We start from the raw sequence: 12916 nt of genomic DNA on the forward strand, positions 1-12916 counted from the left end.
CTCTGCTCATGTGCATTTAACTCCAATAACCCACAAAGGTGTGAGAAAGGACTGGAATATCCTCCATGCCCTGAGGATGGTGTGTGCCGTTTTGCTCCTCTCACACCCAGGTACCCCATCAAAACCAGAACAACTGAGTGTCCTGCTAATCAGTTAAAAGCAATTTAAAGGGGAAAAGGGGAAAAACACACACACAAAAAGCTTTATAAACAAAGCAGCTTGGGCCTTTCCAAGCTTGTAGATCCCCAAAGGACCTCAGTGGGCCAAGCAGCACTGCCCCATGGTGCCTGACAGGACTGGAGCCAGCCAAAGGAAGAGGCTTGGTGTGCGTTCCCCATGTGTGCAGGAGACCAAGGACAGGTTTCAGCTGTACCCAGTGCCAAAGGAGGACCTGTGTCTATCCCCCCTCAGGGGTCTGAGGACTGTCCCTAGCCCTGGGAGCTGCTTGTCGCAGGGAAAAGCTGTCCTAAGGAATCCTGCTTTGGTGAGGCGGGGGAGGGGTGGGTGGGCAGGGGTGGACTCAATGATCTCTGGAGGTCCCTTCCAACCCCTACAGTTCTGTTACTCTGCGATTCTGTGAAAGGCAAAGGGATGGGTCTCAGTGCCTGTGTGTGATTTTTGGGCAGCTCAGCCCAGGGCCCACATCCCACAGACCCCCACCTCCTGCCGACACTGCTGGCCTGGAGGATGCCAGTGAGCTCCTGGATGGGGCTGTTTGGACCTGATGGTGCCAGTCCCCATCACCCCGGTGTCGTGTGCGCCTTCTCCCATGTACCATCAGCTCACCATTAAAAAGCAGTGTGTGACACAGCCTCCGGGTGGGTTATTTGAGGGGTTCTCAGCATGAAAGAAGGGCACATCTAGGGGGAGCTCCCAAGGGTCAGGGGCACAGGCGTCCTGGGTTTTATCCTGCAAACCTCTGCCCTGATCAGGTAAAAGCCAAAAACCCGGGATAAATGGAAATAAATTCGGCTTTATGTTTAGATGATGCAGGTGGCCCAGGTGCATGGGGCTGTTAACCCCACAGGTTAACAAAGCTGGGTCCAGCCCTGTGGGCTGACACTCCAGGGTAAATCCTGGCATAAGGCTGCAGGTCTCTGTAACAACCCCTCCCTGCAGTGGAAGGGATTTAATTATTGCCTTTGCCCCTCCGAGACCATAGGGCCAGCTCCAGCACTTTTCTCCCCATGCCCAGAGATGCTGTGCTCCCACCCAATCCATCTCTGCCCTTCCTTTTCCCTGCAGGAGCACCAATAGCTTTGCAATTCCTTTTCCATCTTCTCCTTGCTGTATCCCACCGTGGCTGCAGCCTGTGGGGATGACGGGGGGGGGGTCCCCCCCAGCCCCAGCTTCTCTTGGCGTGTGGGGCTCTGGCAGCATGACCACGCTGCAAAGCACCTCCAGCCGCTGCCCCCAGGTTAATCATTACAGGCTGGCTGTAAAAGTGTCGCTGATGGAAAGTTCAGGCTGTGACGGCTGGGGAGCGGGGAGGGCCCTGCCATAAACATTTATAGCCCCAATGAATCCCTCGCTCTAACCTTGACACTATTTACTGAGCAGGAGGCCTCGGGAGGTCATGGTGTTGCCCAGCCATCTCTGTGGGTGCTGGCCCGGGTACCCGGGCTGGGCTGGCCCTGGGAGGGGCACACACAGGGCTCTGCATGGTGTGATGGAGCGGGTGATGGACTCAGGGGTTTCGTGATGCTGCTGTCAGCCACGACGTGCCAGAGCAAGCAGAGGACCTGATGCCTTCCCGCAGCATGGAAGTGGGGGAGCCTTGGGCTGACCAAGCTGGTCCCATCTCTGTATGCCTCTGACCTTTTCTTACCCACACAGGGTCCTGCCACAGCCCCCAAATCCATGCTGTAATCCCGGGATCCTCTGGGCTCTCCCTTGGCAGCTGCCATGGGTGGTGTTCTGCTGCAGAGCAACGGGACAGACGGAGCAGTGTCTGTGCTGGGGATGTGGTGATGAACAAAGCTGATGGTGAGGAGGGGAAACCAAGAGCCAGAGGTGCCAGGGCAGGGGCCTGATGCCACCCTCCCCGTGGCCCCCGAGATGGTCTCCCCACCTCTTCCCGATGCTCTGTCCTCCCAGCGAGCCCCTCTGCTCTCCGAGAGACCCCCGGGCTTCTCCTGGGAAGACCCTCCAGCAGAGCCTGTGATGCTGGGGTGGGATGAGGGGTGGGGAGGGGGCGGCTGGCTCACAGGGGCAGTCCCGGGGGTGCGCGGGAAGGGAAGGGAAGGGAAGGGAAGGGAAGGGAAGGGAAGGGAAGGGAAGGGAAGGGAAGGGAAGGGAAGGGAAGGGAAGGGAAGGGAAGGGAAGGGAAGGGAAGGGAAGGGAAGGGAAGGGAAGGGAAGGGAAGGGAAGGGAAGGGAAGGGAAGGGAGCGGCGGCAGGAGCGGGTTGGTGCTGACACCTGCCGGTGCCGCGGCACATGGCAGGGCGGGCGGGGGGGGGCCGCTCCCCGGGGCACCCTCCGGCGAGCAGCACTGGGACAGGGGTGTGCAGGGCAGGGATGGTCGCAGCCCGTCCCCAGCCTCCCCCCGCCTCCCAATCCCCCAAGGTACCGGCATGGGCAGAGCCCGGCAGCTGCCCCTGGGAGCCCCCACAAACCCATCCTGGCTTGGCAAGGGATTCTGTGCCCCGCAGCACCAGCTCCCCCAAAACTCTTCTTGCTGCCCAGCGGGCAAGGGGGACAGCTCGGCCCCCACCACCCAGCCAGGCACGGGCAGCTCACGGGGTCTCCAGCCACCTGCAGCTCCTGGAGCTCTGTCCCTGGGAAAAGGGATGGGTTGGGGTGGGGGAAAGCAAGGTCTGGGGGTGACACCAAGCTCTCCTGAACCCCCAGGGGTGCTGGTGGCCAGGGGCAGGCATCACCCAGGGTCCCAGCATCCTTTAGGCAGGAGGAAAGCACCCACTGCCCAACCAGCCTGGATGCTTTCGAGGACAGGAGCGTGGTGAGGGAGGGACGAGGCAGTGGCAGACAGCCTGAGTCACTGCAGTGAGGGAGAATCACCCGTTTCCATGCTCAGAAGTCGGTAGCTATTTATTGCACTTGAACACCAAGAATAAAACTGACACTCGCCCTCCCTCCCACACCCACCCCGGTGTGTGTCCCCCCCCACCACCCCACCCCTCCCCAAATAGAGCATCTGATTTGAGCAGTGATCATTCTGTTCACAGCCACAGGTTCCCCCCCAAAAAAACAAAAAAACAACCCCAAAAACAAAGGAAAAAGAAACAAAACCAATCCCTTTCCCCCCCTTTTCCCTCCCTCCCTCCCCCCATCAAGCTCCCACTGAATCCAACACGGTCACACCGCTCGACAGTCCGAGTGCACTTACAAAAAGATAAAGAGAAAGGCTTCAGCTGCAACCATACAGACTGACAGACACAAGGGGACAGGCAGCTACCCCTCCCCGGGGCCTGATTATTTTTTAAGTGACAAAGCTTGGTATACTCTTAGTTATAATATAATTCTCTTTTTTTTTTTTTTGCAATCATCTTAAATAAATATTTCCATAGAGATTTCCTGTATGTATATAGGATTTTTTTATATATATAATATATAAGAGAGAGAGAGAGAGAACGATCTCCATTTTTCTCAAACCACTGTTGTGTTTTCCCTGCTTGTCCAAAAAAATGTTACAAAAGCCCTAAAATTGTGCAACAGTTAGAAAAAAGGGACAACAACCCAAAGAAGGACGGAGCTGCTCAGTACAGCCCCCTCCAACCTCCTCCTCTCCCACTCCCTGTCAACCTGCAAGTGAGAAAGACATTGATCCGGAGGGGGGGGCAGGGAGCTGGTGGGTGGCTTTTGGGGGACAGATGGCAGCAGGGCCACCAGCCTCTCCTCTGATGTTCCCACAGCCTGTTCTCATCTAGGTTTCCTTGGAATGGGTGAGCTGGGACCTACACCTTTGGAAATGGGTAATGGTGAGGTTTCTACCCTGCTATCAGGAGGATGGTGGTTGCATCATGGGATGTCCTGAGGGTTGGGATGAAGGGCTAGCTCGGCTCCTGGGAGGATCAGAGGAGATGGCTATGGGATCTTCTGCTGACAGACACCTCTTGGTCCACGAGGCTACATGGCTGTGCTGCTCTTTGCTGGTCCTCACCAGCGATGCTGCAGAGCAGACCGTGAGCTCAAAGTGTGGGCAGATGGCTGCTGCTGCCTGCTCCAACCTCTGGGGCTCCCTGGAGGCATCAGCTTGTGGGGGGCAAAGTGGGGGAAGGCAGGTTTTGGGTCAGATGGGGGTTCAGTGCCTGGGGGATGGGGTGTTTACTTGGGGAGGGAAAAGACAGCTCTCCTGGCCGTTCCTAGCCAGGGTAAGGAGAAGAGTGTCCACTCCTCTGGCAAAGAGCAGAGACGCAGGGATGGCCTCTTCTTCTTCCAGAGTGGCCACACTAGCAAGACCTGAGAAATGATGATGTCACAGCTGGACTTGGACTCTGGCAGCCAGGAAAGGAAAACAAGAGATTCCCAAGTCCACCTGTGGAACTGGGAGCCTGAGACCACCACAGCAAGCACTCCACTCAGATATTCCCTGTGGTCCACGGGGGGATGAACTCCATCCCAACAAGGTGGCCTCATCCCTATTGCTTAGTAGGAACGTGCTCTGGACCTTGTCATCCCCAGAACTATGGTGGGATTGTTGGGATGATGATAGTGAGAGATGGTGCCAACAGCTTAAGAGTACAGGTGTAAGGGCAGCATCCCTGGCTCTGTGTGCCAGAGAAGGATGGTGGCAGTTAGTGACTTTTTAAGTGGTGTTTTTTGCTTGGGTTTGTGGTTTTTTAGTTTTCCTGGAAGTTTAGGAGAAGTCAGGAAATATGAAGGAAGACAGAAACAGAAGCTGTTCACCATGGTTACTAAAAGAAAGGGTGGTGGTTTATCAGTGCTTGCTCAGAGATGCTCTGGGGATACAGGAACCTGCTCTGGAGAAGCAGGGTGAGGTGGGGAAGAGAAACCAGGCAGAACAGACCCCTAAAGTGCAGGTGCTTCATGCTGCCAACGTGGGCAGATTGGGAAGTTGGGTCTTCCTTGGTCAGGCTTCAGCTTGACTGGAAGACTAGAAAGGAGTTGAAACCCCAGACTCTGCTTCCCTTGGAAAGGAACGGGAGCATTTTAGGTGTTGCAAGGACATCCAGCTGCCTCCAGAGGAGCCTGTCCCTGGAGAGATGACAGTACATAGACCTCAAAGAGGAGAAACCACCTCCAAGAAGACCGCTCAAAGCCTCCCTGGAAACCAAGATGTTCCTCCCTAGCAGCAACTGCCCAAAGTGGGCTCCCAGTGAAAAGAGATTGGATCTACCCCAGCATCTCATCCAGCAATCCCAGAAAACCCCACCAGACCCCCTGTCTGACCTTTTGTCCAGCAGCAGCAGCTGCTGGAGCAGCTTCACCCTCACAGCCCACCCGAGGCCTGCGGCTATCAGCAGCTCCAAAGCCAGGCTGAGATCACATCTGCACCACAGCCTCCCTGCTGCCACCTCCTCCTTCCTTACGCATCCCATACCCATCGCCAGAGATACTCCTGACACCAGAGAGCCTGGGCATCAGGAGGTGGATGAGACCCTCACCATGGCTGGAGAAGGAGAGAGAGAAAGAGCTGTGAAAGAGTTGAGTCCTTCCTTTAAAAATGACCCAAAACCAACCCCCCCTTCAGCACTACGTGACTACAGGAAGAAAATCAGATCCGTAAAAACACCCAAACTCCACTTGAAAAGCAAATCCTCTTCCTGCATGGATTTCCCTGCCTTGGGGCCATCTCTCACAAGCCAGGGCAGCTCCAAGCAGGGCCACCAAGGACACAGGGACGCAGGTTTGCACCCTGGGGAGAACCTGTGCGATTTGCCCCCCAAAAAAGGCATCTCCTACCCACACTGCCAGTAAGCAGCTATCACACCGCCAGCACGGCGGGGCACGCCGAAACATCTCTCGGGGGCCTGTGCATGCCCCAGCAATTTGGATTTCTGACCCAAAACCCAGTAGGAAAGCTATTTTTGCAGTCTGCAAGGATGTGGCTGTGTTTCACGCAGCAGCCATCCCTGCCTGGACAGAGAGCAAAGCATCCAAAACCACAGAAAAGGCAAAATACACACTCAGAATTTACACAGAGAAAACAGTTCCTTTTTTTTTTTTCCTTTTTCTTTTTTTTTTCCTTTTTTTCTTTTTTTTATGTCCAAAACACGTGGTTTTTTGCTCATTTCTTTGATAGTTTGTTGGTTGGGTTGTTTTTTTCAACACACACACCGTCTAGAATGTTAAACGCCATGCAGATGAAGAGAGTGCAGCTAGAAAGTCCCCTGGGGCAGCAGGGCTGCAGGAGTCTCACATCCACGAGCAAAGAGGTTCCACTCAGAGAAAAAGAGAACAAGAAACGGAAGAATTGCCAGAAAAAAATACCCACCCTCAGACCTCAACCTGCTGGAAGAGAGTTGAGACCAAAATTCCCCTTCCTGGCCACCTCTTCTATCCTAAAAGCCACGTCCTGGTGGCTCCCCAAGAGCCACCACCTGGGTTTGTCCTGCAGGAAGAGCCGTGGGGTGCAGGAAGGTGTCCCAGGGAGGGGAAAAGAAGGGGGTGCCCCTAGGGAGGTGGGTGCCTTTGCCCACCCGGTGCTGCGAGATGGGATGGGACGAGCTGCCGCGGCGCAGAGCTGGGGCTGGCAGCCGCCGCATCCCCTGGTGGGAGCATCGTGGCAGCGCAACCCCTCTCCAAATGTAAACGCAACGAAAAACAGCGAACCCCCTCCCGCCCCCCAAAAAATAACACCCCCCTCACCCTCCCCGCCCTAACCAGTTGAATGTTTCTAGTTATTACATAAAGATCCATTTCAGCAAATACTCAAAATCAAGTTACGAAATACACAGGAGGTTGTTTCCTCTTCCCTATAAAAAGGCATGCGCTCAGAGGAGAAGACAGCGAAAGGCTCGGTTGTTTTCTTCAAAGCACGACCAGACTTTGCAGTTTGTGTTACTTTATAAAGCTTGCATTCCTTGTCGTCGCTGGAAGGAGTCGTGGGGGTGACAGAGGTTTGCACCCCAAATCGGTGGCCAGATCGGCCACCCCCATCCCAGCTTGCAAGCCAGGTTTCTGGGGGGAGCGCTGGGTGCTGCATGTGAGGGGTAGTGGTGGGTGCTCGGTGTGGGCTGGAGTAAAGGATCCAAGCTGCGGGGTGTGGGTGGGGAGGAGGGGGTGTGGGAGTGATGCTACTGCCGTGGCATGGCTCGGAGAGTCCCCGCTCCCGGCTGTGCCGACACGGGGCCGGGAAGCGGGCGCCCTTCTCCTCTCCCAGCTTCACCAGTCGCTGCTCCGAGAGGAGAAGGGAGGAAAGAGGGAGAGCATCCCTCTCGGCACGGCAGCTGCCCAGAGCCAGGGCACAAACCTGCTTGCTCTGCTGGGAAGGAGCTGGCCTCTGCTCCTGGGAAGGGAAAATAAACAGATAGCCTCTACTCACCCATCCAAACACTGCCCTCCTCGCCCAGGGACACGTGGAAACGGACTTTGCGAAGGGTTTAAATGGTGGTTCCCCCACCAAGGCTGCTGGGAAGCGGGAGCTCAGGTCAGGAGCAGGCAGGAGCCACGGCAGCAGATGGGACCTTGATAGCAGCAAAGCAAAATCCACCGGTGCATGGGGAGGGTGCAGCACAGAATGGCTCTAAACTGCGTCCCCCACCCCCGTCCTCTTCCTCAGGAGGGGGTTCCCAGCAGAGGTGGGGATGGAGGTGGATGATGAGTCCGAGCCCAATTCAGGAGACGTGCTGGGTAGTGGTGGGGGGATCCCGTGCAGCCAAAGGAAGAGGCCTTGACCCCAGCACGTGTCATCCCACTGGCCAGATGCTCGGATTTAGGTTCATGGTGTCTCTTTTCTTGGTTCATGCAGAGGAAGGGGGCCCAGTGCCACAGCCCTGGCAAGGTTGAGGGGGGTTTCAATAGGATGCTTGCGCGGCACCGGCAGGGCCGTTGCGTGTGTGCGGTGAGAAGCGAGGGGTTGTTCCAGCGGGAACCAAGCAGCAGAGCCAACAGCCAAAGTCCCGTAGGTGAAGATGTCGGAGGGGGTGTCCCCTTGGTAGTCAGTCAGTGACAAACCCGACACGGGCAGGACCGCGCTTCAGCTGCAAAACACAGACCGGGAAAGGGAGGAGTTTGGTTCCACCATCCCTTGGGCAGAGCATCTCTCCTCCCATCGCCACTCACATCTCCTCCCCACTGGGGATCCTCAGGGCAGCATCCCACCAGCTTTGCAATTTCAATGTGACCATCCCCTCTCTGCCTGCACCCTCCTCACCCCTCCATACCCCAATCCCACCCCTGCCACCCCCCACCCGTCCAAAGCCCCATCCCTGGAGCCTCACAGGGCTTACTGCGGTAGGACGGAGGGCGCGCCGGATCTGTGGAAGTGGACGATTTGCCATTTGCCATCCCGGCGGTGCCAGATGCGGGTCTCCTCAGACTGGGCGGTGCGGGGGATCCCTCCCGCGTCCACGTACTGCGTGATGCGGATGTAGGCGATACAGGCAGACTCATCCCCCATCAGGTGGATGTGGGGGTTCAGGATGGTTGTGTGCACAGGCTTGCTGTTCCGGGACCACACTGGAGAGGGGGGACAAGTACAGGCAGCTTTAGGCAAGGGAAGGAGTTTGGGTGGCTCTTGCCCAGGGTGGCAGCAACGTGGGAAAGGGGGGTTCTTGGGTTAAGCTCTCTGCTTGGAGGGGCTGAGTAAATGCTGCATGGGTGGGTTCAGGATGGGTCCACCTAGAAAGCAGCTAAACAAACATCTCCCCTGCGTACAGCCTGGCCCCAGCAGACCTAACAGGCTTGGTTCACCTCCTGCTGCCATCTTCCAGATCAGCCAGAGATGCTCCCAAAGCCATCTTTACCCTCCTCTCTCCAGCAAGCTGGTGGAGATTAAGACACAGGCGGGGCCACGGGAGGTGGGAAGGGTCCCTCAGGAGGCAAGGGGGCTGCTTACGGTTTTCAAAGTAGAATCGGTGGAAATCCAGGCCTTCCACGAGGTTGCCCAGAGCCTCAGGCTCAAAGGCTGTCATCCCAGGGTCGCACATCTTCCTGGGGAGGCAGGCAGGGGAGAGAAAAGGCAGAGGTTATCTCACCACTTCTGCAAAACCCCAAACAGCTCATGCTTGGGGGGACACCCCTTAGCCCCAGACCAAGAAGTCTCTGCACCAGGGAGCAATTCAAGCAGAACTCTGACCCCATCCCTGCACCCTGCATGAACCCCATCCCACGTTACCTCCAGCCCACCGGCTGCAGCTAGGACCCCAGTGAGGCAGGGTGAATTCTTTGTCATTCACCATCTCCAATTAAACCTCTTTGTAAGAGAAGCAGCAGGGAAAAACTCATATTCTCTGCTCTGTGTCAAAATATCCCCGCTGCGATCCTCTGAGGCAGGGATGAAGACCTGCACTCGCTCAGAAATCACTAATTAAATAGGCCTTGGACACAGAAGAACTGTACTCTGAAGAGCATCAGCTCAGCGAGTAGAAAGCAGTTACGCTTCCAAGCAGCCTGCAGCGATCTGGATATAATGGATACCAGGGATGCAATGTTCCCTTTTCCACCATAAATCACATTTACACTTATTCATCTTTCTCCTAAACCAGAAAATAGGCTCATCCGTGGTAATGAGGCCAGAGATGTGTGGTCAGCTTAGCATGAGAGAAGCACCAGGTTTGGAAAATGACGTCTCTTGCTTCTCTTGGGTGGTCTCCATGCCCCACTATCACATCAGCCAGGTCACCCTGCCCTCAGCAGCAGAAAAACCTCCCAGGCTGTGCTGGGACCAGCTCTGGGAGGCTGAGCCCCTGCCCCAGGCCAAACCCACACTGGGCACACTCACGTGTAGGACTCAAAGTCGCCGTTGCTTATTGCTTCAATCAGCTGCTCTGTGACTTTAATGATCTCTTGCTTCCGTACTGTTGGTTTAAAAAGAAAACGAAAATAAAAGGAGAAACCAACCCAAAGTGCTGGTGTTTCAGTATCAGTGAGGCACCTTTTCCTCATTAGAAATGGCTGGTGGGATGTTGGGGACCACTGGAAACTGTCCAGGGGAAAATCAGGAGAGCTGCTTGGGAGAGAGATGTGGGGAAGGACTCTTCGTCCCCAGAGAGGAAAGACCTCCAAAGTCAGTGCCAAACTGAAACCCCCTGTATTTTCCTAGAGAGCAGAAGGATTAATCGCTGAGTGGTGAGCTGTTCTTGGCCAGAAAGAGGGGCACAGACTGGCATTGGCTGCAAAGTTATTCTTCAGACTTGAACCCGGAGCCAGGGCAGTCTGGGCCAAGGATGCTCTTACCTCCCTCTGAGACAGGAGGAGATGGGCTCAGCTGGCGAGGGGGAGGATAGGTGGGTGGTCTGGCCATCCACCTCAGGAGACACAAGGAGGGACCCCATGAATGGGACAGCACTGTGCTGCTGCTGCTGGAGAACCCCAGGGTTCAGCTGGGAAGAGACAGGGCTTCAAGACCGGGTTTTGCTCCCAGAGGTGTGGGAAGAGCCATGGGAGGTAACCCCCAGCTGTCAACAAGGCTTTGCTTCAGATGCAAATCAGCATCATGCCCAAATTAATTATTTCTTGTACTGTGGCTAATGAAAGGAGAGGGAACACATTCCTGAGAGGTGTTCAGAAAGGAGGAGAGGGACCCCCATCACCTCCCAGGCACTGCCTGCCTCCACACCCGCTCTCAGGGAGCCCTGCCCTGGGAGGACAAGCGTCCCCCCAACTCTCACATCAGCCAAAGTCCATCTTGCTTTCTGCTGAAGTCACTTCATCCAGAGACTTTACAAATTAACACCCATGAATTATTCCCTGAGTTATTCTTAGAAAGCTGGCTCTGGCAGGTGGGAGGCAGGCAGGGATTTCCCCTGGAGGCTTTTCCCTAAGGGCTGTTTTATTTGGAGGAGCTGGTGGCCAGGCTGCTATCCCTGAAGACTTCTGCCACTCCTCTGCCTGCTTCCAGGGAACATCCCTGCTTTTGGGATCCCCCCCCCCCATCCTTGTCAGCAGTGCCCTAGCTGCTCATGGCAGCAACCCAGCAGTGAAACCACCTACAGAGTTAAAGCAACTTCTGAAGGGCCTGAGGCAGCTCAAGGGTGGTGGGTTTCACCTCAGCCAGTATCTCATTAAGGGTGGCCAGACTTAACGACACCCCTCCAAAACAGCTTGCCAGCCCTCCCACGTGCCCCAGCTGGTACCTTTGGTGTCTTCGTCCTCGATGGTCGTGTTGGTGCTCTCTGATGATTCCTGAGCAAAGAACAGAGAGGAGACAGGGTGGTGAGAGGGGTCTTCTCCCCGCGCCAGGCGGAGCTCGTGTGTTCCACAGCCCCCCGAGTCCGACCCCACAGCGCTCGACTGTGCCAACGGACAGCAACCAAGGAAAACACCGGCAGGTCCAACCCGTCCTCAACCACAGCTCTAGGGCAGCGCTGGCAGAGCCCTCCCTGACCTCCACTCCTTGTAGCCAAGGGCACAAGAGCTGGGCTGTGGAGGGTCTCGTAGGAACGGCGCTGCCTTTCCTACCGACGCCTGTGGGGACAGAGACGGGGCAGGTCCAGGGGGGTTTGGTGGGTTCCTAGGAGCGTTGCAGGAGGGGGCAGGGAGCGGGGCTGTGCAAGGGTGGAAGACACCATGTTGACTGTACGATAAAGAGAGAGATGTACAAATTAAACAGCGAGGAGGAGCTGGGATGAGAAAGAGGGGACTGTGCAGGAGTGAGAGAGACCACACTGACCGCAGAGTAGGGAGAGAAATGTACAATAAAACAGAGTGCTTCCAAGACCCACATGGACCACCGAAGGCTGAGACACAGCTCTTTCAAGAAACAGCTGAGCACTACATAGATTTTTTTTTTGAGGGGAGGGGGGGTACTGACCCCCCCGTCTCTCTCCAGGAGCCCCATCAAGGCAACTCTGCTAGCGGAGCTAGAGCAATGGCTCTGCTAGCTCTTCCCAGCAGAGCCTTGCTTATGTATTACCCATAATACCCCGATGTAGGTTGGCAAGGTGTCCCATGACCATACAGTCCCCGCAGAGGCATGGAAGGTGTTTCTCCAAGGCTCCTTGGACCGATGCAGCCTGCAGACCTGAGTCAGGAGAACTGGGAGAAACGGCATGAGAACCCATCAGCAAGAACCAGGGCTGGCTTCCCACCAGCTGGTGGCCAGCAAAGTGCCTGCACCAACCCTGTTAATGGGGTTTGTGGGTGATACGGCTTTGAGGATGTTCCCTCCAACCCCGGTGTCCCTTCTTCCCTACCCCGAGGTAACTTTTCCAAAAAATGGGGGAAGCTGGAACATGTGGAGAGGCCCAGCGATATCGGCATTGAGGAAGACGAAGGACACTCACCATTAACTGAACGCTGGAACTGGACTTTCTTTTCTGGAAAAACAAGGAGAAGAGATGGAACAGGAAGAGACACAGAGTGAGAAAGGCAGAGTGGCACGTGAAAGGCAGCAGCTCCTGAGCTGCCCTTCGTGGTCCTCACGGAGGGACAAACGAAAGGCACGGTGGGGCAACCTTGGGCTCCTGTAGAGACGTGCTGCTGGCTCAGGTGGTGCCATGCCAGCTCCCTCCCCGTCTTCCTGCCGGCACCTTTCTCTCCTGACCTGCCACAATCTTTGGTGTCGCTCATCCCAAGGACCTGGCTAGTCCCAAAGGGAGTCCCCTAGGAGCCGATGGCCACTCCGATGGGCTCTGTGACCAGGCCAGCCAGCACACAGGAACAGGAGTGGGATGCTGAAAAGCTAAGGCAGCTCCACCACCTGCACAGCCCTACGCCCGGTGCTAACACCATGGTGACTCCAGAGCTGTCCTGAGTGCATCTGTTCATGCTGCTGACTGGTGTGGAGACACCCAGTTAGCCTTGGACCTAGACCAGTGCTAAGCTGGCTACT

At 56.0% G+C, this 12916-nt stretch overlaps 1 protein-coding gene across 2 annotated transcripts in view; it reads right to left on the reverse strand.

The window, feature by feature from the left end:
• Nucleotides 1-8368: 8368 nt before the first annotated feature.
• Nucleotides 8369-12916, reverse strand: part of CAMK2A (calcium/calmodulin dependent protein kinase II alpha) — a gene marked incomplete at both ends in the record, with an annotated part of 29745 nt that continues 25197 nt past the window's right edge. Inside the window, 5 exons of one of the 2 annotated variants that reach the window (XM_084268395.1) lie at nucleotides 8369-8601; nucleotides 8981-9075; nucleotides 9866-9941; nucleotides 11220-11268; nucleotides 12369-12401. In XM_084268395.1, coding sequence (XP_084124521.1) covers nucleotides 8369-8601; nucleotides 8981-9075; nucleotides 9866-9941; nucleotides 11220-11268; nucleotides 12369-12401 — 486 coding nt within the window. The remainder of the gene's footprint in view (nucleotides 8602-8980; nucleotides 9076-9865; nucleotides 9942-11219; nucleotides 11269-12368; nucleotides 12402-12916) is intronic. The other variant, XM_084268396.1, reaches the window with a different exon arrangement.

The sequence above is a fragment of the Gallinula chloropus genome, assembly GCF_964237585.1.
Source record: "Gallinula chloropus genome assembly, chromosome: 10".
Classification (NCBI taxonomy): Eukaryota; Metazoa; Chordata; class Aves; order Gruiformes; family Rallidae; genus Gallinula; species Gallinula chloropus.